We start from the raw sequence: 27628 nt of genomic DNA on the forward strand, positions 1-27628 counted from the left end.
CAAAGGAGAGCTGTTTTTTCCAGGGTGACAGTTTGGGGTCTTGCTCACATCTCTCTTTCACTAATGGGTTTTATTAGCACATCTCCTTCCCTGCAGCCAAAACAGGCACAGAACATCTGAGTATCTATAGTGAGCACTGCCTCCTCCTCCTCCTGTTTGTAGCTGGAGGCTTATGATCTGCACAACAGATAAGGATCTTCTAAGATCAGCTGAGCACTAAAAACTGTGTATGTGCCAATCACCAGTGGCAAAGATTTCAAGACTTTAATGTGAAAAGAAGACAGTCTGTTGCAGATCCCTTTGAGACTGTGTAAGAAGGACTCCGAATGTGCACTTTTCCAGAATGCAATTTTGCTTGTTGAATCTCCTTTGAAAGGTGAAGTGATGGGCTCCATCATATCAGGACTGAGAAGACCTTCTGTGGGACATGCAGAACCTGAGCCGTTAGTCCCCTCTCTAGAACTGTCTCCACACCAGCATCAGCTGCTTGTAGAGTCTTGGACGGTCATCCAGGAGGACATTGCTAGGATTGGAGTCATTATTTTTATCAGGTAAGACTGATTTTCCCCTTAAATAAACTACTCTTCTCATGTTCCCAGAATGCATTCCATTCCACACTGCAACCTGATTGTACAATTTACAAAATGTGTGCTGAATCTTTGCTTTTTCTGTGGTGTTTTTTCAGTTATTTAATGTAAAAAAAAAAGTAAAGCCCCCCTAAATATACTGGTTTGGCAAACCAGCACATAGGTTGGTATTTCCACAGCCCCCTGCCATGCTACTGCCAACTTTAAAGCGTTTTAGAACTGGGGGGAGGTGATGCTTAGAGAGGAGGTATAAAGGAATCCCAGCTGTGAGAAAAAAAAAGAATTATACAGGGATGCAAGGAACTCTTAAAGGGTGGGGTGTCTCACCAGGCTTCTTGCTGACATTGATAGGTGTAATACTACAAAATATTTTACATAGGGAATCTCACACTGGAGCACTACTAAAAGTAAGATCCCCATTCTTCCCAAGCCAAGCTGGGATGTGAAGTGGAGAAAACTCACTGACAGTGAGGGTTGTTTTGTTTTGTTTTTTTTGTTTTTTTTTTTAAGAGGACCTGGCCTGACCAAAGCAAGTCATTAGTGGGTATATCCAGGGCTTTATTTCTCAAACAATGGGTGCAGGAACTCCCCCCTTCTGAGTCACCTCTTAGCTCCACCCCCACTGAACCTCCAAGCACTGTTCCTTGGTTTCACCCCCTACTCACCTTGTATTACCACCCCTTTTAGACCCCCTTCCCCAGCAGTAATAGGACTCCCACAACATAATACCAACACAGCAACATTAGACCCCCAACAGATCTACCAGCAGCCAGCAACAATAGACCTCTCCCTCAACAGAAGATCAGCAACATAAGACCTCCCTAGAAGCAAGAGATCCCCCACCAGAAAAAATAGATCCCCAGCAGCTAGCATCAATAGACCCTGGACAATAGGAGAGCCAGGTAGTCCATTGCTTTGAAAGACTTGCCCCTTCAGCCCAGTGCTGATATTTCAGTGAAGGAGAAACAACTTTTCTTTTTTAAACCATAAACAATTTTTAGATTTAGCAGGAATTCTATGGTGGGAAATCTGTAGTACAGTGCAATAATACTTTTTGAACTTCAACTTAAGGCAGGTCTAAATTGTAAAGACTAAATCTAGTATCATCACCTAATAAAAAGGTTTTGTGGGTCAGTATATGAAAATATTTAAAATATTTGGAAGTTTAGCAGTGCTCATGTAATATAGTGGGAGAACTGATGTACAGTACAATAATACTTTAACAGCACAGTGGCTAAATGGTTAGCACTTCCGCCTGGCAGTACTAGGGTCGATGGTTTGAATCCCAACCACGGTACCAGCTGCCTGGAGTTTGCATGTTCCATCTGTGCCTGCGTGGGTTTCCTCCGGATACTCTGGTTTCCTCCTACACTCCAAAGACACGCTGGTAGGTTAATTGGTTCCTATCTAAATTGGCCCTAGTATGTGTGCAGGGCTACTGCCAGAAGCCACGGAGCCCCATACAGCAAACCTGACAGCCCCCCCCCCTCAAAAAAACAAACAGTTTACTATGCTTCAGTTACAAATGAACACGGTGAGTGATCAGTACTGATCATTCCTTAAAGGAAAGGGCAATTATTGGAACCGATCCCCTTTATGGCTCTCTATACAGCAGCCGAAAGCCAGTGGGAGGAAGAGGAGAAGAATTCAGCTTTCAACTGCTGCAGAGTGAGCCATACAGGGGATCGGTTCCAGTAACTGCCCCCACACTGTGCTGATCACTTTCCCTGCCCACATCCGATTCACTTAGCTGCCTGGGCCCCCCCTGCTGGCCTGGGCCCTATACAGGACTGGTGGTGCCCCCTTATCCACGGCCCTGTATGTATGAATGTGAGTTAGGGACCTTAGATTGTATGCTCCTTGAGGAGGGTTAGGGACTGATGTGAATGTACAATATGTACATACATGTAAAGAGCTGCATAGATTGATGATGCTATATAAAGTACCTGTAATAAATAAAAAAAAATCTTAAAGTAGGCCTAAATTGTAAAGTCTAAATATAGCTTCTCCACCCCACCTACTAAAATGATTCTGAGGGTCAGTGTTTAAGTTGTGTTTGAAAATTGATGACATTTAATAATGCCCGACTTTTTCCTTCCTCTGTAAACCAGTTAGTATTATCACTTACTGTATGATACTATTGCTCTACAAGCCAATTTTAGGATGCAATAAGTGATATTGGAGCCTGATGAAACCAGCCCCATGCCCTTTGTGATAGTTCGTGTTGTCACACACCTAAACTTGTAATGTAAATCGCAATTGCATTAAATGCAAAAATGTGTTAATTGAAATTAGAATACATAATTACAAATTACTAATACAAATAGTAATTTTAGTGCAGTGTTTGGTGGCAGTGAATTTGATTCCATGTCTAAAAGCAAAACGTCTTAATCATTTTAATCTTTACATGATTCATCACTTCATGCGGATTTTTTTTTCACATTTGGAAGTATGAAAAAAATTAATGCCACATACAAGCATAAGATTCAATTAAAATGAATACGGACTTCATAGGAGTGCAAAGAAGTGGTAAGTTATGTTATGTGCATGAATGTAAAAGACTGAAAGACACTGATCTGGTAATATTTTTTTATATAATTTATTTTCTGTATTTAACTGTTGTCTTGTGCCAGGATTCTGGCTTGGTATACAGTGGGGATCGAAAGTTTGGGCACCCCAGCTAAAAATTTGTATTAATATGCATAAAGAAGCCAAGGAAAGATGGAAAAATCTCCAAAAGGCATCAAATTACAGATTAGACATTCTTATAATATGTCAACAAAAGTTAGATTTTATTTCCATCATTTACACTTTCAAAATAACAGAAAACAAAAAAATGGCGTCTGCAAAAGTTTGGGCACCCTGCAGAGTTAATATCTTGTACTGCCCCCTTTGGCAAGTAGCACAGCTTGTAAACGCTTTTTGTAGCCAGCCAAGAGTCTTTCAATTCTTGTTTGAGGAATCTTTGCCCATTCTTCCTTACAAAAGTCTTCCAGTTCTTTGAAATTTCTGGGCTGTCTGTCACGCACTGCTCTTTTAAGGTCTATCCATAGATTTTCAATTATGTTGAGGTCAGGAGATTGTGAAGGCCATGGCAAAACCTTCAGTTTACGCCTGTTGATGTAATCCCCCGTGGATTTCGAGGTGTGTTTAGGATCATTATCCATTTGTAGAAGCCATCCTCTCTTTAACTTCATCTTTTTCACAGATGGCATCAAGTTACCATCCAAAATTTGCTGAAATTTTATTGAATCCATTTTTCCTTCTACTCGTGAGATGTTCCCTGTGCCACTGGCTGCAACACAACCCCAAAGCATGATTGATCCAACCCCTTGCTTAACAGTTGGACAGAGGTTCTTTTCATTAAATTCTGTGCCCCTTCTTCTCCAAACGTACCTTTGCTCATTCCGGCCAAAAAGTTAAATTTTAACCTCATCGGTCCACAGAACTTGTTCCCAAAATGCATCAGGCTTGTCTATATGTTCATTTGCAAAGTTCAAAAGATGATTTTTGTGGTGAGGACGTAGAAGAGGTTTTCTTCTGATGACTCTTCCATGAAGACCATATTTGTACAAGTATCTCTTTATAGTGGAATAGTGTACCACAACTCCAGTGTCTGCCAGATCTTTCTGGAGGGATCGTGCAGTCAAACGTGGGTTTTGAATTGTTTTTCTCACAATCCTGTGAGCTGTTCTGTTTGATATTTTTCTTGGTCTTCCAGATCTTGCTTTAACTTCCACTGTTCCTGATGACTGCTATTTCTTAATTACATTCTGAACAGAGGATATTGACATCTGAAAACGCTTTCCTATCTTCTTATAGCCTTCTCCAGCTTTGTGAGCGTCAACTATTTTCAGTTTCAGTTTTCTAGACAACTGCTTAGAAGAACCCATGGTGCTGATTGTTGGGGCAAGGTCAGATGAGTCTGGGCATTTAAAACCTTTGAGATTAACATCACCTGGTCTTCCCAGATGATGTTTGAGAACAATCCATGACACTGGCAGGTCTCAGCTTGGCAAAGGGGGCAGTGCATGCTATAAATTCTGCAGGGTGCCCAAACTTTTGCAGACGCCATTTTTTTGTTTTCTGTTATTTTGAAAGTGTAAATGATGGAAATAAAATCTAACTTTTGTTGACATATTATAAGAATGTCTAATCTGTAATTTGATACCTTTTGGAGATTTTTCCATCTTTCCTTGGCTTCTTTATGCACATTAATACAAATTTTTAGCTGGGGTGCCCATACTTTCGATCCCCACTGTACATATAGGAAGCAAAGGTTCACCCACCTCACTCCCAGGTCGATGGCTGGCTGCCCCGAGTCTTGGACCATGTTTATGGACCGTATTCAAAGTGAACTCTTTTGTAGTTGACTGACCCCCAAAACTAAAGTACTTCACCCTCCCCTCCACAGATACAGTTGTGTTCAAAATAATAGCAGTGTGTTGAAAAAAGTGAATAAAGCTCAAAATCCTTCTAATAGCTTTTATTTCCATACACACAAATGTATTGGGAACACTACACATTCTATTCCAAATCAAAACATGAAGAAAATATATCAAATTTGTGTTGTTCCTCTAAAAAAATTGAAGAAAAGTGAATATTAGACTGTTCAAAAAAATAGCAGTGTTTGTATTCTTCTTTACAAACTCAAACATTCACTATATAAACTGAGAAATGTTTGAAGATTTTGCTTTCCTTTGAATCACTTAATTAATATTTAGTTGTATAAGCACTGTTTCTGAGAACTGCTGTACATCTGTGTTGCATGGAGTCAACCAACTTCTGGCCCCTGTGAACAGGTATTCCAGCCCAGGATGATTGGACTACATTCCACAGTTCTTCTCTATTTCTTGGTTTTGCCTCAGAAACTGCATTTTTGATGTCACCCCACAAGTTTTCTATTGGATTAAGATCCGGGGATTGGGCTGGCCACTCCATAACGTCAATCTTGTTGGTCTGGAACCAAGATGTTGCACGTTTACTGGTGTGTTTGGGGTCGTTGTCTTGTTGGAACACCCATTTCAAGGGCATTTCCTCTTCAGCATAAGGCAGCATGACCTCTTCAAGTATTCTGATGTATTCAAACTGATCCATGATCCCTGGTATGCGATAAATAGGCCCAACACCGTAGTATGAGAAACATCCCCATATCATGATGCTTGCACCACCATGCTTCACTGTCTTCACAGTGTACTGTGGCTTGAATTCAGTGTTTGGGGGTCGTCTGACAAACTGTCTCTGGCCACTAGACCCAAAAAGAACAATCTTACTTTCATCAGTCCACAAAATGTTGCGCCATTTCTCTTTAGGTCAGTCAATGTGCTCTTTGGCAAATTGTAACCTCTTCAGCACATCTTTTTTTCAACAGTGGGACTTTGTAGGGGCTTCTTGCAGATAGCTTGGCTTCACATAGGCGTCTTCTAATTGTAACAAACAAATTAGCTTGCGAGCCACTGAGGTATATTATGAAGGTATAAGTACTAGATCGCTGGTTAATAAGCCCATTCTCTTCTGATGTGCGTTTATAAATAATTTATTTAAATGTTAACCGCGCTCTAATATCCACAAAACGAATGAATCAAAAGTGCTATGTGCTTATAAATAAATAAAATAAGAATTAATGGTGTATCATGATTGAAATTTGTGAAAACAAATGAATATTAAACGTAATTAATTATATAAAATAATGCATATCATATTATTACATCACAAAATGTGCAATCCTTATGACAGTGTGCAAATTTTCCCTCAGTGAAAAACATGTAATTTGATAAATGAAATTAAAAAGTGGATGAGAAGTGATAAATAAAAAAAATATAAGAAATAATAAAAAATGAATAAATAATAATCAAAAGGTCTCTGGATAAACGACAATTATATCCCACTGTGCAAAATGAATGTCCAGCTTGGATGGATATACTCTCCTTCTATATGAAGATCTGATCTTTGCTGCGGTGTTGAGAACCTGTGTGGCTGCAGGACTGTGAGGGATACTCCCTTCTTTGACCCACCCCCTAGTCCTCTGCCTTTGTATTCCTCGTGTATAACATGTAAGAAAAGGAATAAAAGATATGGTGCCTTACCCTAGGGGTAAAACAGCCTTTTATTGTGCTTCTCTATTGCACTCACATTTTAAAAATATCGAAAGCGCTTTGTATATATATATAAAATCTCCCGCAGCTTGTAGCTGAATCAAACGAGTGGTGTGTGTCAACACACCCTCAGTACTCGCCGTATCGTCGTTAGATTGCGCAATGACGTCACTGCACCTCCCCAACGCGTTGCGCTACAGGGATTTTGTAGCTTCATCCGGGGGATGATGTGTGACTGTTGCCATAGTGAAATTCCTTATATACGGCGCCATTTTGCTGGATACCTACTGGGCGCAGCCATGTTTTTGGGGTCTAATACTGCACCAAAATACATGAATGTTTAGTAATTGATACATACAATGTGTCAGGGCTCCCGGGTGTGACCAGAGGTGTGTGGCTGACGCAGGGAAACACAGACCTCAGATATGTTATAAACAATATAATTTATTAACACTAACAATACAAACATAAACGCAGTGCAATACTAAAACATAATACAGTGCAACCAAACCAAACCAAACCAACCACCCACAGATAACAGTACATACAAGCAAGCGTCGTCAGGCAGGCCAGGTCAATATCAATAGGGCAGGTAGGTACAGGGGGAGCAAGCGGAGATTGGTCGGGGTCACAGGCCAGGTTCAGCAGGTAGCAAGCAGCGTAGTACAGAGGGTCAGGCAGAGGGATGGTCAGGGTCACAAGCCAGGGATCAGAACAGGTAGCAAGCAGCGTGGTACAGAGGGTCAGGCAGAGGGATGGTCAGGAGCGAGCCGGGATCAGAGCAGGAGAAGTCAGCAGCGGTTCAGAAACAGGATGCAGGACAGAAACAGGATACAGGGCCCAGGACAAACACAACACCAAGGCAGAGTCTGTGGGTCTGGCCATCCCTTAAATACCCCAGCATAATCAGTTCCAGGTGTTAGCTGGCTGCAAAGTTGAGTCTCTGATTGCTGGGAGCATCCGCTGGCCAGCCCTGGTACTGCAGATCAAAAGGCAGGTGAGTCCCACCATTGCTGGCCAGTCCATTCCTGACACAATGACTATCGCTACTAACTACGGCTCATACTGATGCTGTGTGTGACCCACCCGATTGATGTTACAGAACATTCAGATACATTTTACTTACAATGTTTCAAAAAATGATTTATAGATATACCATTACTCATAATGATTTATATATCCACCTCTAAGACAATAAAAATAAAGAATATAATAATAAATATAAATAAATTGCTAATGAAAAAAATGATGAAAAATTTGATATAAAGAGATTAAATAATTAATATGTAAATGAATGTAAGCCACCTTGGGCAAATAGTTAATAATCATTCAAGAAACATGATAAATCAAATTCCTTATTCAACCCGAGGGGCTAGGCTATTCATCTCTTAGATCCAGTACGATTCTTTCTTACTGACCTCTCTAATTGTATTATCACCTCTCCAGTGTAGACCTTCTTTGATCTTCCTGGAGCTGATTGTTGGCTGAGTCCTTGCCATTTTGGCTATTCTTCTATCCATTTGAATGGTAGTTTTTCGCTTTCTTCCACGTCTTTCAGGTTTTGGTTGCCATTTTAAAGCATTTGCGATCATTTTAGCTGAGCAGCCTATCATTTTCTACACTTCTTTATATGTTTTCGCCTCTCCAATCAACCTTTTAATCAAGGTACACTGTTCTTCTGAACAATGTCTGGAACGACCCATTTTCCTCAGAATTTCAGAGAGAAATGCAATGTAACCAGCATGTACAACATTTGCTGCCTTCCTTCCTTAAATAAGGGCAATAATTGCCACCTGTTTTTCAAAGAATGAATGACCTCACTAATAGAACTCCACACTGCTATTATTTTGAACATGCCCCTTTCAATTAGTGATTCAATTACACAGAATCAGCAGCATGCATGTCATGACTGTTGGGTCTGTTGGATTTCTATTACTTTACTACACCTGCTAGTAAATTATTTGCCATGTAGAAATATCATTTCTACCGAAAACAGTGATTGATCCGGTTAGTGATGTCTGACTGCTATTATTTTAAACACAACTGTATATACTTGCCTCCGTCCTTGACTCTGCAATTACACTCTTTGGTAAATCTAGGGCTCCCTATGCCAGCCTTTTTCAACTGGGGTGCCTTGAGGTTTCTTCAGGGGTGCCTTGGCAAAATGAATAAAAATTGCCCAAAACTTATATACAAGCCAGCGGGTGGAACAAGCCTGCTTTTTAGTTACATAAAGGCACAGGTTATCATTGTGTGCCTTTATGACCTTCTAGGTACTGGCGTCCTGACAACCAATGACATCATTAGTTGATAAGAAGGATGTACATTGCCTGCACAGCATGCTTATTTAACCCTCCTATGCCCCCTCCATCAGTGCTGGGGTCATATTATCTCAGTGATGGAGAAAACTAAGGGAGAAGAGAAACAATGGAAAACTGGTCAGTACCAGTGTGCAAACGTGTATTTGCTGTGGAAGAATAAATCAACTCTAACGTTGGGTGTCCTATGTGTGTGGATGTTTCTGTGTTATATAAAACTATTAGAATCGTTTTTTACATTTTAGAATGGGTTGCCTCAAGACTGTCCATAATTTTAAAGGTGCCTCGGGACTGTCTACAATTTTAGAGGGTGCCTTGAAATTGTCCATAATTCTACTGAAAAAACACTGCCCTATACAGTTGAAAGGCTCCCTATAGACTTCTATGGGGCCGTCACCTGAGGTCATCCCATGGGATACAGCCCCATGGAACAATTATGCAGATGCTGAAGCACAAAGAAGGTGAAAATACATCCACAAGCATATGAACAGAATTTCACCATATCAGAGACACCATAGCAGTTGCAAACATGTTACAATATGTATAGCAAAAACCAATACATCCACCCAAAAAGAAGAGAATTACCCATGGACAGACTCTTGAGATGGGAGGTCTACAGATGAAAAATGGCAGTTGCATCAAGCGCAAAAAAGGTTTTACAGATGGATGTCAACATTGTGACGGGCTGCAACATGGAAGTAAGTTTACATTGGGAGTGAGTGTAAGGTGCCAACAGTAGGTCAAGGGAAAATGGGCAAAAAGAATGTTTTTCATCTGAAAGTGCACTCAGTGTTGTTCCTTATATGGTGATTGAGTATCACACCCAATATAGCATTGTATTTGGAAAAGTAGGGAAGGAACTAAGAGAGGTAATGGTGTTTATCCAGCTGGGGATTAGAAGTGTTTGTTTTTTTCAAACATATATTTTTAAACAGTATGACAGGAGCACTGAAGTGCTTGAACTAGCATCTCACCCTTATAACTTTGAAGTGCTTAGTAAATCAGGTGGTGGCTGATCCAAACCTCAGCAGCAGCAGGAAACGCACACAAAAAAAATTGCTCCCACAAAATCCACACTAGACCCTAGAGCACAGGTGTCAAACTGGTGGACCTCCAGCTGTTGCCAAACTACAAGTCCCATGATACATTGCAAGATTGACAGTTCCAAGCCTGACTCCCAAAGGTAGAGGCATGATTGGACATGTAGTTTCGCAACAGCTGGAGGGCTGCCAGTTTGACACCCCTGCCCTAGAGCTTTCCACCTCCAGAATTATACCAGGACTCTTTGGTGAATCAAGCATGGCTATCGCATATGACAATCTCTCTCAATATGGCACGTCCAATATACTCAATAAACATGGGCCCATGGTATAAGCCCAGGAAAACTTGATTGTATAGTAGGTCAGTATGTGGGCTAGAATTGGCAGAGTAGAGATTAACAAATTACATTCATGTGATTTCAGGCTGTTTGAAGTGTACCCAGAGTGTAAGAATTTATTTCTTCCTTTCCGCAACGTGGAAGATCTGCATGAGCTGATAACCAGTAAAGATCTGAGAGCCCATGGACTGAGGTAAAGGTGATTATGGCTAGAGCCGTCCTGCTAAATAATTTATAGCAGGAACACAAATATTACAGCTTTGTCTATCCATGCAAGGTATGTTTGATTTAATGTAAACCTGCCACAACCCTGGGAAATTGCAACTGAGACTATGATAATTATATAGAAAAATGTTAACTTCAGTGATAACCACATGTCAGAACCATTGGTAGATCCAGAGATACAGGCGGCTCAAATTATGTGCAAATCTCAATCTTCCTTTAAAAGTACACCACCTCCCTCTTACCACTTCCGAAGCATCCTATTGGGTGCCTAGTGATAGGTAGCCTCATTGGCATATAGAGATATACAAGATGTGGGAGGGGTGGATCAACCTCAACTTTTACAGGAAAGGTATGTAGAACATCAGCTGCCTATATCTCCAGATCTACTGATCATTTTGACATGCATTACGTTAATTTCTTTAAGAACTACGCGTGGGTAATGTCCTAGGAGAAAACAAATACTTTGGACTGTCAAAAGTTCTATTTAGGATGATAAATATCTGCATCCGACTAATAGCTCCCTTTACGGTATAGAAATAAGATCCTTTCTATGTCTACACAACACCAAAACACTGGTAGAAAGTTACTGTTGACCCCAAAGATGCATAATTATGGTGAGGACAGACATCTATAAGTAGCAGCTGTTCATGGTGAGAATTGCTCAATTACAGTCACAATAAGAGCTGTGAAAATGTGGAATAGACTCCCTCCCTGTTTTTAACAATAGGCCTGGAGTTTTTCCTAAATGCACAAAATATAACCGGATGCCAATATTTATAGGTAAAGTTGATCCAGAAAATATCCGATTTCCTCTGGGGGGATCAGATAGGATTTTTTTCCCCTGCAGGAGCAAATTGGATCATGCTTTATTGGGTTTTTTTATTTTTGCCTTCCTCTGGATCAACTATAGGTATAGGATAGTGTATATGGAGGTTTTCGATTTGTGTGTGTGGTTTTTTTTTTTCTGTGGGTTAAACTGGATGGACCTGTGTCTTTTTTCAATGATTTTCAAATTATTCTCCTTTTCCTCCAGTACAGTTGGGGCAGGTGGGAATTCTGGCTATAGTGCAGCACTGTAAAAGGGACCAAACGTATCCACCAGCAAAAAGAAAAGGTGGACCTCATGCTAGGAAGATGGTTTCCTGTATGTAGCATCTTGAGGGGAGACTTCGTTGCTGAAGAGTGTCCCAGGGAGCTGGGCAAAAGCTGCTGCCAATGGACATTGCAGGAAGGTCTGGCTGCTTAGTTTAAAGTCACACAAAACTAGATCCATTATTTTATTAAAAATAAGCCATACATACCTACTACTTTATGGCCCTGTCATCTATTTTTTATACAACAGTTTCTTACTGTGCTTATGTCTCCTTGTAATGTCCTCCATGAGTTTTTGAACCTCTCCTTTTCACCTCACATCTATTTGTTTGGAACAAACAATGCACATTGGTTGCAGTCATATGCACTGCTCTATGCACACTTCAAATACCATAATCCATAGTCCCTAGTCCACTTTGGGAGTGAGACAGAGGATGGCTACCCGCTTACAGAGGAACCATGGAGAATGAACATAGTCATCCTCTAACAGGAAGATCACAGCATAAAAAAAAGGAGAAATTTGGAGGAGGCTAAGAGCAATAGAAGGTACTTTTTTGAGTTAAAAATACATACCTAAATAGGATATATTTTTAAACCAGTGTTTAGTGTCCATTTAAAATAATCTGCCTGGTATTTTACTGTCTGAAGAGTACAGATTGCTGGATTCAGCTTAAAGGCTCTTATTTCTTTATTAGCTGTCATTAAAAGTCCTAAATAGCATTTTTGTTGCTTTTTGCATATCCTATGCCCTAACTTTGCTAGAATGATAAATGTACAGTATGTAGTATGCCTAATTATTCCTCTTTATACCAGAGTTCTGTCATTTGTGGAGAAAAGCATTGCCAGGATTGATAATTCTGCCCGTCTAGAAGAACTGGCTTTGGAGCTTGGAAAACGTCATTATGGGTATCATGCACCTCCCAAATATTATCAGGTAAAGACACTGCATTAATTAGATAAGGCTATATGTCTTATTAATTTTTTAAAAACATTTTTATTTACTTGAGCGATTCGCCAGAACAGGAAAAAGCAATCATCAGTCACATAAATATACCATAAGATTCCAAAGAGTACGGTATATGAAAAAGTATAGGGCAGCTGGCCCAGTTGCATAGTCCGAATGTACAGAGTACAACAACATAGGATACAATAAAAAGCAGCTTAATTCTTGGCATATAGTGTTTGGTGAAATCTCTCATAGTTCAGCATTATATACAGTGCCTTGAAAAAGTATTCATACCCCTTGGAATTTTCCACATTTTGTCATGTTACAACCAAACACGTAAATGTATTTTATTGGGATTTTATGTGATAGACCAACACAAAGTGGCACATAATTGTGAAGTGGAAGGAAAATGATAAATGGTTTTCAAAATGTTTTACAAATAAATATTTGAAAAGTGTGGCATGCATTTGTATTCAGCCCCCTGGAGTCAATACTTTGTAGAAGCACCTTTCGTTGCAATTACAGCTGCAAGTCTTTTTGGGGATGTCTCTACCAGCTTTGCACATCTAGAGAGTGAATTTTTTGCCCATTCTTCTTTGCAAAATATCTCAAGCTGTGTCAGATTGGATGGAGCGCGTCTGTGAACAGTAATTTTCAAGTCTTGCCACAGATTCTCAATTGGATTTAGGTCTGGACTTTGACTGGGCCATTCTAACACATTAATATGCTTTGATCTAAACCATTCCACTATAGCTCTGGCTGTATGTTTAGGGTCGTTGTCCTGCTGGAAGGTGGACCTCCGCCCCAGTCTCAAGTCTTTTGCAGACTCTAACAGGTTTTCTTCTAAAATTGTCATGTTTTGGCTCCATCCATCTTCCTATCAACTCTGACCAGCTTACCAGTTCCTGCTGAAAAAAAGCATTCCTACAACTTGATGCTGCCACCACCATTTTTCAATTTGGGGTTTGAGTGTGTTCAGGGTGATGTGCAGTGTTAGTTTTCCGCCACATACAGCGTTTTGATTTTAGGCCAAAAAGTTCAATTCAATCTGACCAGAGCACCTTCTTCCACATGTTTGCTGTGTCCCCCACATGGCTTCTCGCAAACTGCAAACGGGACTTCTTATGGCTTTCTTTCAATAATGGCTTTTTTCTTGCCACTCTTCTATAAAGGCCAGATACTGTATGTGGAGTGCACAACTAATAGCTGTTCTGAGGACAGATTCTCCCACCAGAACTGTGGATCTCTGCAGCTCCTCCAGAGTTACCATGGGCCTCTTGGCTGCTTCTTTGATTAATGCTCTCCTTGCCCGGCCTGGCAGTTTAGGTAGATGGCCATGTCTTGGTAGGTTTGAAGTTGTGCCATTCTCTTTCCATTTTTCGGATGATGGATTGAACAGTGCTCCATGAGATGTTCAAAGCTTGGGATATTTTTTTTTATAACCTAACTCTGCTTTAAAATTCTCCACAGCTTTATCCCTGACCTGTCTGGTGTGTTCCTTGGCCTTCATGATGCTGTTTGTTCACTATTGTTCCCTAACAAACCTGAGGACTTCACAGAACAGCTGTATTTATACTGAGATTACATGACACACAGGTGGACTCTATTTACTAATTAGATGACTTCTGAAGGCAATTGGTTCCACTAGATTTTAGTTAGGGGTATCAGAGTAAAGGAGGCTGAATATAAATACACGCCACACTTTTCAGATATTTGTAAGAAAGTTTAAAAACCATTTATCATTTTCCTTCCACTTGTAACATGAGAAAATGTGGAAAATTTCAAAAGGTATGAATACTTTTTTTAAGGCACTGTAGCTGGGGGAAACCCTACAAGCACAAGCACAAAATGGGGAAGTAGGATTCTGGAATGGAGCTAGGCTCCAACCTCAGGAAACATAAAAAACACCATATAATTACCCACAAGCAGTGGCGGATCAAAGGTTGCACTTGCAACTGGGCCCTGGTGTTCAGCCTCCTCTTGCGACTTTTTGATGTGATTTTGCTTGCGACTTTGATGTTTTGCTTGACTTTAGCCAGTCATAACAATACAAAGTGTGAAAATATTATTAAAGGAGTACAGAAACGTTCTTTTGGCTGTATTTCTCCTGTGTATCAGAGGAATGAAGTTCGTTCTGCACTCCTGTGACCCGATTTCAGCTGACAGCGGGCTGGAGACTTTAAAGTCGGGACCCACCCCAGAGTCTGGAGTGGCACCTGCCTCAGCCTCTCAGCAATCTGCTGAGAGCCTGAGACAGCTGCTCCCTCCCCCTCCACAGCCCAGCGCTCCAGTGAACGCTGGGGGACAGAGCAGAGTGCAGTGACTGAGAGTCACCGCTCTCTGCTCAGAGCAACTGTGAGAACTCTGTGATCAGCGGTCATATGATCGCTGAGTTCTCACACTTAGAGCTGGCGGGGTACCGATAATGCATCCACATAGGTAAGTATAATTTTGAAAAAAAATAATCCCAAACTTCACTTTTAAGCTTACAAAACCCTCTGAAGTCAAAAATGAATGAATACAAATTAATTTAATGTTTTTGTTAAAATGTATTTTGGATCTGTTGAAATTCATTACTGTTGTGATTCAGAGATTCAGCTGAATCTCCAAATAACAAACATTTTGTCCGAATATCATTTTGTAACGAAACGATTCACACATGTCTGCAACAGTAAATCACTATAGAAGTCATGTGATGCTGCAGAGCTGCATGGGGGGCATATAAAAAAAATTTTGAAAAAAAGAATTCAGTTAAAAATGTTAGATGTTCCTGAGTAAGCGTCAAACACTTGCATAAGTGAGCGTGATGATATTCAGAATTTTACCAATTGCAAACTTGTGAATGTCAGTTTTGTTGACTCTGGGCTCTGCAAATCCAATTGAACTTATCTTTGCTTATCATTATCTTATTATCATCATTATCATAATTTATCATCCCTGTTTTACTAAGATTATATTTTAATGGGTGATTCATGATATAATTTACTAGTAATAGAAAACATGGTTTACCTCTTGTTACTGCAACATATCTGTGCCCTAAGCTACTGTGAATATGTTTGTTGGGGCCATGCTTGATGCCCCCTATATTTACTTAGTTGACTACCACTAACAGGTAGGTTTTATGGAATGGATAGTGAAGGGTGAGGGGTAATTTAAGGGTCAGGGATGTGGAGGACTTTTTTTTTTCAATTAAAGTTTTACAATAATATTTTAAAATAGAAAAAGGTTACAATAAAAGGTAAACCCAAGCAAACTTAGTGTACATTGTCTAGTTACTCAGTGTTACATAATCTACTTGTAATTCAGTTAGTTCCATGTACATTGTTAATTAGGACCCAAGTCATCTATATAATAAATATATCTCAATCAGTGTAAAAACAAGTAGTGAGAGAGAAGAAAGATGAGATGTTACGGGAAGGGGGAGGATGCAAAATGTTGGGAGCAGGAAGTTATTAATCCCTTCTGGTCCATTCTGGCAGTGACTGCACTCTTGCTGATGATCTGAACATTATTCAGGATGACATGGTTGCAATTTTTATGCAAATATCAAGGCTGTTTCTTAAAGCTGAACTCCAGGCACAAACTGTTTAACTTTACTATATTCCTCAATAGTCATAAAAAGCTATCAATCTAACTTGTGTGCCCCAAGTGCCTTTGCAAACCCAGATAATATATTGTAAAATTATCACTGTCCTGTACAGAAAACAGAGTGCTGGGAGGAGCCCTGCAAGCTTCACTCACTACAGGCTGCCTGCAGAAAACTACAAAAGGGGGTGGAGTCAAGACCAGTCACCCTGCGCAAGGAGAGAAAGCAGCAGTGACCGGTCATTTTTTACAGGAAACTCCTGACAGAGGCAAGGTTTCACACTGAATCAGATCTGGGAGAAATACACAATGCACAGCAAGACTCAAAGAAAAACACACAGCTCTTGTATGTCTGTAAAAAATGACCGGTCACTGCTGGTCACATGACCCTAAACCCCTGTGTCACAAACCCCTTAAAGGGCAGGGAGGTGCTGGCACCAAGGGGTTTATTGCTTCATCTTTAAACCTATTCAGCTGTAGAAAATAATTTTTGTTTTTTAAAATCAATCCAGAACCAAGAACTACCATCTTCTAGATTTTCAGTGTGAAAAACTAACATACTACATTAGAAGGCATATTAAATGCCACTATAATGTAAACACAAAAATTATCATGCTTCTTAAACATAAAAATCATGGAAATTTTGTATTGTTGGTTGAACTTTAAATGTGTCATATATTAATGTTATTCATATGTCTCTCGTGTGGCTTAATTAAAGCTCTGAAGGCTGCAATTGGGCCATGCGCATGTACAATGTATGTATTACAGTACTCAGCTCGGTAATGGATGAGATGGCAGATCTGCGCTTATAGACCGGCGTGTATACCACCACGGCATTCGATGCGAATGCCGCCGGCGGTAGGCCGCGGGCCTGTATCCACATATCAGCAGCATAGTACCACATGGACTTCGCACCGCAAGGCGCCAAGCAGTGTGAACTCCGTGTGTAGGCTCATGTAAATCTTACAAGCCATTACCGACCTGAAACTGTATCTGGATGGATGTGTTTTAATAAAGATCGTATCGGGCCCATTCAGATACAGACACTGTTTAATCTAAGGGATGCTTGTACAGAGAATTTACATACCACTAGGAGCTAGGACAGGAAGTCTGCTGACCTCAGAGGGCTCATGGGGGGGAGGACCGGTGATAGATAATAGGAAAGGCTACGCTCCAATCGGAATGTACATCCTGTGTATAGGCACTCCCCATTGCATTGTTCTGTGGGAGGGGATTGACCTTATTCATGGGGGGGGCGTGTGTCTGCTTGTAAATAAAAATCAGAGGCTGGCGTTGGATCCGCCTCTTTGTGAATTCCAACAGCAACCTGAGAGTGTCGTCTGATCATTCCTGGGTAACCGAAACTCTATTTCCCCACATCTCAAGATAGCTAACCCAGTTGGAGGGGCAGGAATCGTGGCGTTTAGCTGCAGTCGTGGTAAGCGAGATTCGCTTTATGGGGGATTTCTACGCATCCAACTGCGAGTACTCACGGTAAGGAGAAATTCGTTCAAAGCGAATTTCCAAAACAAAAGCAGCATGAAATTTGCAGTATCCCACAGCAACACTGGAATGCTTATTAAGCGGATTATAGTGAACAGAAATGTGGTTGCAATCAATTATTGCCTTGCACATCATTGTTGCCAGTGCATTGCTTTAGTGAAGGAGTATTATGTTGAAGTATGAAGGATTGCTATATTGTTCTCACCTAATGCTATGTAGGTACTAAACCAGACATTCGTGATTCCATGTTTTACAGTGTGTGGTAGCTGAATTTATGTCTGCTATTCATCCAGTTCTGAAAGACAAATGGACACAGGAGTTGGAGAATGCATGGAAGGTAAGCATCTAGAATTAATGGCAGCCGCCCGCGGATCCGCATTCTTCTGTGTGGGTGGTGCGGCTGCACGGATTTTTGTACGGATCTGCAGCGGCACCACCCGCACATATGTGATCCTAGCCTTAGTTCACTTGCTTCAACAAGAAAGGTCAAGAAAGAAGTGGCAGTTACAGTTGGGAAGAAAGTAAGGTGCTTACAATGGCAATTTTTATTCATATGGCCTAAGCCGTTTTTTAGTATTATTTACTTATTTTTTTTACTGTTTCTGTATAAAGCATTAGCTGGGATTTGACTTTAATGTTTTGTATATAATTTACTGTCCATTTAAAGCTAACTGTTCAGCTAAGAGTCCCCTGTCTACAGTGTGACAACACTGTAGAACAAACAGCGTAGTTACCCAGGAAGTGGAAAAATAAAAGATCTACTGGCCTGATTAGCAGGTAATATCATCATATTACAAGACAACTTGCAATATGGAAATACTCAGAAGAAACTAAATCTGCCAGTTTTAATGTTTCCAAGTTTAAATAAACATTTTATATCTTTTTTTGGTACTTGTAGAATATCTTTATTTTATAAATATTTAATTTAGGATGTTTCAGGACATTTTATAGACTGTCATGTTTATAGACTGTTAGGTGCAACTGTTGCAATCTATGCAGGAAAGCTAATGAAACCCAGCAGAGGAGGGCGAAACTTCAGTGAAGCAGGTGGATGTGTATGTCCTGTACTTTAGTCAGCACTGGAGATGAGTGACAGTTATTGCTTTGCAAATTAAAGCCAGCTGGGAACTTGGGACTCTACATTTAAATTGTTCCTTTCAGCTATATTGGACTTGTTAATTTGTCAAAAACTGCTAACCCTATCAGAGCTCATAACCCAAAAGATAATCCTCACTACATCCCTTTGTTTTTAAACCTAGTCAGGTGATCAATAAGTCAGTGCTACCATGGTGAACACATGACTCTGTTTATTAACTACTTGCCCTCCAGAGGATTTACCCCCTTCCTGACCAGGCCATTTTTTGCAACACGGCGCTGCGTTACTTTAACTGACAATTGCACGGTCATGCAACGCTGCACCCAAACAAAATTTACGTCCTTTTTTTCCCACAAATAGAGCTTTCTTGCGGTGGCATTTGATCGCCTCTGTGTTTATTTTTTTGTGCTATAAGCAAAAAAAAAGACCAATAATTTTGAAAAAAAAAAAAAAGACTTTTTGTTATTAAACATGTCCAGTAAAAAAAATAAAACAAAATCAAATTTCATCATATATTTAGGCCAAAATGTATTCTGCTACATGTCTTTGCTAAAAAAAAAAAAAAAAAAATCACAATACATGTAAAATAATTTGTTTACGTGAAAGTTACAGCGTTTACAAATGGCGGTGTATATATACTGGAATTTTTTTTTCACTTGTAATGGCGGAGATCAACGACTTATCTCGGGACTGCGGCAGGCATTTGACACTGGGGGGAACTGACTTGGTGTCATTGACATCCCCAGTGACACAAATACAGTGATCAGTGCTAATAAAAAAGTACTGATACTGTACTAATGGCACTGGGCAGGAAGGGGTTAACATGTGGGGCGATCATAGGGTTAACTGTGTGCTTTACACTGTAAGCACACTGCTTTGTATGATTCTGCTATGCCCTTTTTGTGCTATTGTGTGGACCAGCTTTCGTGGGCATGTTGGATCCCTGGAGGGCTGGGCTGCTGCTTTTTGTAAGAAAGTCACAGTCTGACTGTCCTATGTGCTGGCGCTGCATAGGGCTTTAAATTGTTTTTGTAATGGTTGGCAGTGGATACAACTAGTCTGGTTGCATTACAGTAATAAATAAGGGTTCAGATGTTTGGGCTTCAAGCATTAACACTCAAGCTAATGACCTCTAAGGCTAGGTTCACACATGTGCAGTTTGTGCATTTTTGATGCATTTTCAGGGGGGTTCTACTTATTGCTGGGCAGCATATATAACGCAAAACACATAAAAAATGCACAAATAATGCACTATATGCTTTTCTATAGAACCAAAAACGTACGTTTTGCGTTTAAATAAAGTCCCTGGCCCTTTCCAAAAAATGCACCGGGAGAAAATGTGGAGATGTGAACCTGTCCCATAGGAAATAATGTTAAATGGACTGCTGTGCGTTTCTGCAAAACGCTGCAGAAAACACATAGGTGTGAACCTAGATAAAACTGGGACTAAACTCCATCCACAAAACCTGAGCCTAATCCTCAAACTATTCTCTAACCCCTTAAGCCAACTGTAAAGCACGCATAAACCTGCTGATATGCCTTTTATGATGAAATATGTTTAAATGCATAAAAAAAAAAACCTATGATGTAATATCACACAGAAACAAAATTATATATACAGGTGAAACTCGAAAAATTAGAAAATATCGTGCAAAAGTTCATTTATTTCAGTAATGCAACTTAAAAGGTGAAACTAATATATGAGAGAGACTCATTACATGCAAAGCAAGATAGTTCAAGCCGTGATTTGTCATAATTGTGATGCTTATGGCTTACAGCTCATGAAAACCCCAAATCCACAATCTCAGAAAATTAGAATATTGCATGCAATCAATAAAACAAGGATTGTACATAGAACAATATCGGACCTCTGAAAAGTATAAGCATGCATATGTACTCAGTACTTGGTTTGGGCCCCTTTTGCAGCAATTACTGCCTCAATGCGATGTGGCATGGAAGCTATCAGCCTGTGGCACTGCTGAGGTGTTATGGAAGACCAGGATGCTTCAATAGCGGCCTTCAGCTCTTCTGCATTGTTCGGTCTCATGTCTCTCATCTTTCTCTTGGCAATGACCCATAGATTCTCTATGGGGTTCAGGTCAGGCAAGTTTGCTGGCCAATCAAGCACAGTAATCCCACGGTCATTGAACCAGGTTTTGGTGCTTTTGGCAGTGTGGGCAGGTGCCAAGTCCTGCTGGAAAATGAAGTCAGCATCCCCATAAAGCTCGTCTGCGGAAGGAAGCATGAAGTGCTCCAAAATCTCCTGGTAGACGGCTGCATTGACCCTGGACTTAATGAAGCACAGTAGACCAACACCAGCAGATGACACAGCTCCCCAAGTCAACACAGACTGTGGAAAGTTCACACGGGACGTCCAGCATCTCTCTGTGTGTGCCTTTCCATTCTTCCTCCATACTCTGGGTCCTTGGTTTCCAAATGAGATGCAAAAGTTACTCTCATCAGAAAAGAGGACTTTGGACCACTGAGCAACAGACCATGTCTGTTTTTTTTTAGCCCAGGTAAGATGCTTCTGATGTTGTTTGTTGTTCCGGAGCAGCTTGACAAGAGGAATAAGACATTTGAAGCCCATGTCCAGGATCCGTCTGTGTGTGGTGGCTCTTGATGCACTGACTCCAGCCTCAGTCCACTCCTTGTGAAAGTCCCCAACACTTTTGAATGGCCTTTTTCTGACAATCCTCTCCAGGCTGCGGTCATCCCTGCTGTTTGTGCACCTTTTTCTTCCACACCTTTCCCTTCCACATAACTTTCTATTAATGTGCTTTGATACAGCACTTTGGGAACATCCAACTTCTTTTGCAATTACCTTTTGAGGCTTTCCCTCCTTATGGAGGGTGTCCATGATGGTTTTCTGCACAACTGTCAGGTCAGCAGTATTCCCATGATTGTGATTCCTACTGAACCAGACTGAGAGACCATTTAAAGGCTCAGGAACCCTTTGCAGGTGTTATGGCTTAATTAGCTGATTAGAGTGGGACACTTTGAGCCGAGAATATTGCACCTTTTCACAATACGTATTCTCATTTTCTGAGATTGTGGATTTGGAGTTTTCATGAGCTGTAAGCCATAATCATCACAATAATGACAAATCACGGCTTGAACTATCTTGCTTTGCATGTAATGAGTCTATCTCATATATTATTTTCACCTTTTAAGTTGCATTACTGAAATAAATGAACTTTTGCACAATATTCTAATTTTTTGAGTTTCACCTGTACTACGTTTATTAATCCATGCCAAATACAGCAGATCTGGCTGGACTCAAAGATAAAAACACAGTAACTAAGAGCATAATGAACTGCAGAAAAATGTCAAAGTTAGCTTCAAAGCTGAATTCCAGGTATGGCTTGTATTGCCTAGTTACATTGAACTAGCTTGAACCAATGTCAATATGCATATTCAATACCTGTGAGATCCCTGTGGATGCTGAAAATCACTCTAATGATCAGAGCTATCTTATAGACCCCTTAGGGAGCAGTTGCCCTGTTTCTTAGGGGGGTCACTCACTCGGCATGGCTGCCACGCACAGAATGCTTTTGCATTCTAGACCAATGTAACTATGCAATACAAACTATTTCTGTAATCAATGAAGTGTTCTAGGGCTACAGAACCCCTCCCAGTAAGGTATGGAAAAGAGTAGTCCTAAAACACTTCCTGTCCTAGGGTGACAACGCTGCACCTGCATTGATTCAATACAATAAGTGAATGTTGTTACAGGGAGGAAAGAAAGTGTATTACTGGCAGATCACAAGGAAGCAAAGGCTGAAAAAGAAAATAATCACTTCTTGTTGGCCATACACATAAATGCAGCCTCTCGGTAGATGGACTTCGACACCAAACGGCCGCATATGTACTTTCCTTGATAAACACTTTACTGTGCTAAGATCGCACTCCCAGCACAGTAATGATCAGGTAATGGAAAGCTCCCCTAATGCATACTTGCAATCGGGAGTTTCTAATCTTGTGACCCCTGTGACTGCCAATCACAGTGGTCACATGTTCAAAATGTCCGCCTCCTGGCATTTAGATCCTGTTAAAGGGCTGGGAGACGGCAGCTGAAGGGGTTAATGCAGCCACCACATCTAAGGACTGGTAGAGTTATATTTTATTACACTGTTCTTTTTGGGTTTAGAAGACACAAGACTGATCAGATAGGAAAGGATTTCTACCTGTAGTGCTGATCATTAGCAGTCCTTTGCTGTTGTCTTTTGTGCTTTACCCATAAAATGTTATCAAAGATTGTTTTTCATGTTTATAATTCATCAGAATCTGTTTGCCTATATCTGTGCACTGATGAGAAGAGGATACGATGAGGAAGAAAAGAAAAGTGCTGGCAAGAAGAGTAGCACACGTAAACCATAAGAGACCGGTCACAACTCTGCGGTCAATCTAATCTTAGGGGCATAGCTATGAAGCACCAGATCTGACATTCACTGCAAGTGAATCTTCCAGGAGCATGTGTTTTATGACTGTGATTGATTCACCACCAGTGTATGTTTGGTGAATTCGCTGATTTAGAAATATGACCCCCCAGCTATTTTGTGTAGATGTGTCTGTGCTATTAGGCCCATTTCTTCATTGGTTGGTATCATGGCTGACTGCCTTAGGCTCAGTGCACATGACAATTTTTGCCTTATCTGATATGTTTAAAGAAATCTGTCATAAAACAAAATTCCTACAATTCTCAGAAACGCTTGTGAACACTCAAGAATTTTCATAATTTCTGCTTTTAAAGGGAAAGTTAAGTTTTGGGTCTAATATTTATGTTTATACATTTTATTACTGATGTTTTATTTATTTTATTGTTTTTACTATTTATACAATATTTCTATTTTCTAAATACACAATTAAATGGATTGTAGTTGAAATATTCTTTTCTCAAAATAAGAAACATGTTATACTTACCTGCTCTGTGCAATGGTTCTGTACAAAGCAGCCCGATCCTCCTCTTCTTAGGTCCTCCATCAGCGCTCCTGGCTTCTCAACCCCACCCCCCTCCTCTCAGTGCCCCCATAGTAAGCCTCTTGCTCTGGGGGCACTCATGTGTGCTTGCTCTGGAACCTACTTTTGTGTATCCATAAGACACAGAGAGCGGGGCTTGCCCCTGCTCCCTCTTCATTGGCTTTGATTGAGCCAATGGCTCCCGCTGCTGTGTCTGAGAAAATGAGGAGGCAGCGAGCTGAGTATCTGCTCTCGTGCACATTGCTGGATCGAGATTGGGCTTAGGTAAGTAAAAAGGGGGCTGGTGGGTGTAACTGCATGCAGAAGGTTTTTTAGATTGCATGATGGTAAAAAAATGTTCTGCCTTTAGAACCATTTTAATACAAGATATACCCATAACTCTGATATCTTCAGACATTCTCTCTCTGTTTGAATCCCCAAATAAAATATCTGACAATGAAAGCTGGGAAATCAGTCACTCCACTGACTTATTCAGTTGTGTGTATAAATTGGAGCTTGAGCTAGTTAAGTCTGTAAACCACAAGCTTTTTTGACTACGCACCTAAGGGTAGGTGCTCAAGTAAAAATCTCCACCTATTTTCATAGACAACTCCCCCCCCCCCCCCTCCCTAATTTGATTACTTGCTTCTTACAACATTCTATGAAGTGATTTCAGAAGAGTGAGCTGAAGCTCATAAGCTTGGATATGGTCCAAGACCAGTAATGGTATTTTTCTGTAACAGTTCAACACCCACAGTAAAAAGCTAAATAGTAATAGTGCCAACAAAACAGTCTGACACACTTCAACATGCCATAAAAGCAAGCTGAAGAGTATGAAATGATGATATGACACTTGCCTGTCAAGAGAGATTGGACAATTTTCTCAATAGGTCTCGTGGTGTTTAAATGGAATATTGAAATGTTGTTTAGAGCTTTCCACTGGCATTCCCTATTCTTGTGGATTTTGTGCTTGTATTTCCTAGATCTAATGGTTTAAAGTGCCAACTTTCCTTTGCATCTAGTGTTTTTTTTCTCATATAATTACAGTCTCTGAGAATCTAAAACCTTAACAGTATTATCTATTTAGGGACAGTGGACATGGAGAAGGGGTTGGTAATCAAATGTACTGAATATGTCTATAGATCAGTAGTGTTTTACTAAGTGTATAAACATACCTCCTTCAAACCTGTAACTTTGGTGGTTTAGTTGTGCCTAGAACAGTGTTGTTTAAACTCTACAGTCATACCTTAAATACTGCATTGACTTACTAGGACAAACGCTCTGCCATTTCAGGATGTAAAATCACTTCCTTATGGCAGCCGTGGGCAGGGCTCTTCTTCCCAACACTTGGTGGATTTCTTCAATATCTGAGTTCTATGGAGACGTACAAATAACATCATTTGGACATCAGTGGCTGCCTCAGAGGTCAGACGATTTGCAATCTTCTAGAGACACCTAATAGCACAATTGTAGTGCGTCTGCTTGTGACAATGATCCAAGACACAGGAGGAACTTAAAGTGGTTCTTAAGGCAGAAGGTTTTTTATCTTAATGCATTCTATGCATTAAGGTAAAAAAACCCTTTTCTTGCAGTTCCTTTGGCCCCCCATCTACTTACCTGAGCCAGCAATGTGCACTAGAGTAGCAGTTCTCTCAACTTTCTCTCTCCTCATTGGACAGAGAGGCAGCAGCGGGAGCCATTGGCTCCTGCTGCTGTCAATCACAGCCAATGAGCAGAGAGAGGGGGTGGGGTCTAGCTGGCTCTGTGTGTCCATGGACCCACAGAGCCGGCTTGGGAGCGAGCAAACACAAGTGAAACCATAGCAAGTGGCTTGCTATTGGGGCACTCGTTAGGGGGGAGGGGCCAATTGCAGAGAGCAAGTAACTATGACATCTATTATTTGTAAAATATACCATTTTGGCTTTTACAATCACTAACAAGATAATGGCTTCAAGAGAATAATTTATGCATTTTAAAATGGCTAAATGTACTTCTTCAGATCACACAACAGCATTTTAGTGGGATTGAAGTTAGTGATTCCGATTTAAACAAGTAATCCCACAAATGTACATTAAATTATCCAGTTTCATATCCAGGGCAAAAGTATCACCTAACCAATGTATAGTTCTGGGGAGCAGCCACAGAGTGTTTTCTCAAAGTTGCTAAATACACTATATTGCCAAAAGTATTGGTCGGCCTGCCTTTACACGCACATGAACTTTAATGGCATCCCAGTCATAGTCCATAGGGTTCAATGATGAGTTGGCCCACCCTTTGCAGCTATAACAGCTTCAACTTCTCTGGGAAGGCTGTCCAAGAAGTTTAGGAGTGTGTCTATGGGAGTGTTTGACCATTCTTCCAGAAGTGCATTTGTGAGTTCAGGCAGTGATGTCGGATGAGAAGGCCTGGCTTGCAGTCTCCGCTCGAATTTATCCCAAAGGTGTTCTATCGGGGTGAGGTGCAGGACAGTCAAGTTCCTCCACCCCAAACTCGTTCACCCTAGTCTTTATGGACCTTGCTTTTTGCACTGGTGTGCAGTCATGTTGGAACAGGAAAAGGGCCATCCCCAAACTGTTCCCACAAAGTTGGGAGCATGAAATTGTCCAAAAGGTCTTGGTATGCTGATGCCTTAAGTGTTCCTTTGACTGAAACTAAGGGGCCAAGCCCAACCCCTGAAAAACAACCCTACACCATAATCCCCCTCCACAAAACGTTACACTTGCACAATGAAGTCAGGCAAGTCAGGTTCTCCTTGCAACCGTCAAACCTAGACACATCCATTGGTTTGCCAGACAGAGAAGCATGATTCGTCACTCCAGAGAACACGTCTCCACTGCTCTAGAGTTCAGTGGTGGCTTTCTTTACACCATTGCATCCGATGCTTTACATTGCACTTGATGCAAGGCTTGGATGCAGCTGCTCAGCCATCTAAACCCATTCCATGAAGCTCTGTACACACTGTTGTTGTGCTAATCTGAAGGCCACACGATGTTTGGAGGTCTTTAGCTATTGGCTCTGCAGACAGTTGGCAACTTCTGTGCGCTTTAGCATGCGCTGACCCCGCTCTGTCATTTTATGTGGTCTACCACTTGGTGGCTGAGTTCCTGTTCCCAGTTGCTTCCATTTTGTTATAATACCACTAACAGTTGACCGTGGAATATTTAGTGGCAAAAAAATTCTATGGATGGACTTATTGCACAGGAGGCAACCTATCACAAGACCACGCTTGAATTCACTGAGCTCCTAAGAGCAGCCCATTTTTTCACAAATGTTTGTAGAAGCAGTCTACATGCCTAGGTGCTTGATTTTATACACCTGTGGCCATGGAGGTGATTGGAATACGTGAATCTAATGATTTGGAGGGGTGTTCCAACATTTTTGACGATATAGTGTATATAGGTGCATGCTTTTTGTGGTTTTTTTTTTTAATTATTGTATTATCATGTAAAATGTTCACCTCATTTCTTAATAAAGATATAATAATGTAAAAAAATTGTCTATTTGCATATCTCGTAATGATTAAGAAGAATCATCTTCACAGGTTCCTTTTAACTATACTACACAGACATGAGCTGCCTGAGGAAAATAACATTCATACCCGAAAGTAACAAATGTTTTGTCAAATCCGCATCTGTTAAAGCTTAGCCAAACAAGTGTAGATAATGTCGGTACTTTGCCTAGCAACAATTTTTTCTTTTTTTAATATTTACAGGCTGATAGAAAACAATTATGAATAAATCATTTCAGTATTTAACAGAAATTAATCAACATGGTATGTTATATCACTTGAGTACTAGTCTCTGTATCCCCCTCCCTGCCCATTGTTCGGGGCTGTGATAATTTG

The 27628-nt window shown here is 40.6% G+C and overlaps 1 protein-coding gene across 1 annotated transcript; it reads left to right on the forward strand.

The window, feature by feature from the left end:
• Positions 1–27277, forward strand: LOC149467705 (neuroglobin-like). The gene is made up of 5 exons (XM_089671345.1): positions 1–551; positions 10464–10571; positions 12509–12629; positions 17986–18066; positions 23110–27277. Exons 1-5 carry the CDS (start codon positions 385–387, stop codon positions 23203–23205), a joined length of 573 nt encoding a protein of 190 aa, XP_089527471.1. The 5' UTR covers positions 1–384; the 3' UTR covers positions 23206–27277.
• The last annotated feature ends 351 nt before the right edge of the window (positions 27278–27628 follow it).

Source organism: Staurois parvus, unplaced genomic scaffold, assembly GCF_062004578.1.
Source record: "Staurois parvus isolate SC_StPar_1 unplaced genomic scaffold, SC_StPar_1.0 ptg000104l, whole genome shotgun sequence".
NCBI classification, from domain to species: Eukaryota; Metazoa; Chordata; class Amphibia; order Anura; family Ranidae; genus Staurois; species Staurois parvus.

Bases quoted from the DNA above. Each gene is read 5' to 3' on its own strand.
- LOC149467705 (XM_089671345.1), top strand. From the start codon at position 385: ATGGGCTCCATCATATCAGGACTGAGAAGACCTTCTGTGGGACATGCA. The intron at 552-10,463 runs GTAAGACTGATT...ATGTGATTTCAG, and splicing joins GGAGTCATTATTTTTATCAG to GCTGTTTGAAGTGTACCCAG. The intron at 10,572-12,508 runs GTAAAGGTGATT...TCTTTATACCAG, and splicing joins CTGAGAGCCCATGGACTGAG to AGTTCTGTCATTTGTGGAGA.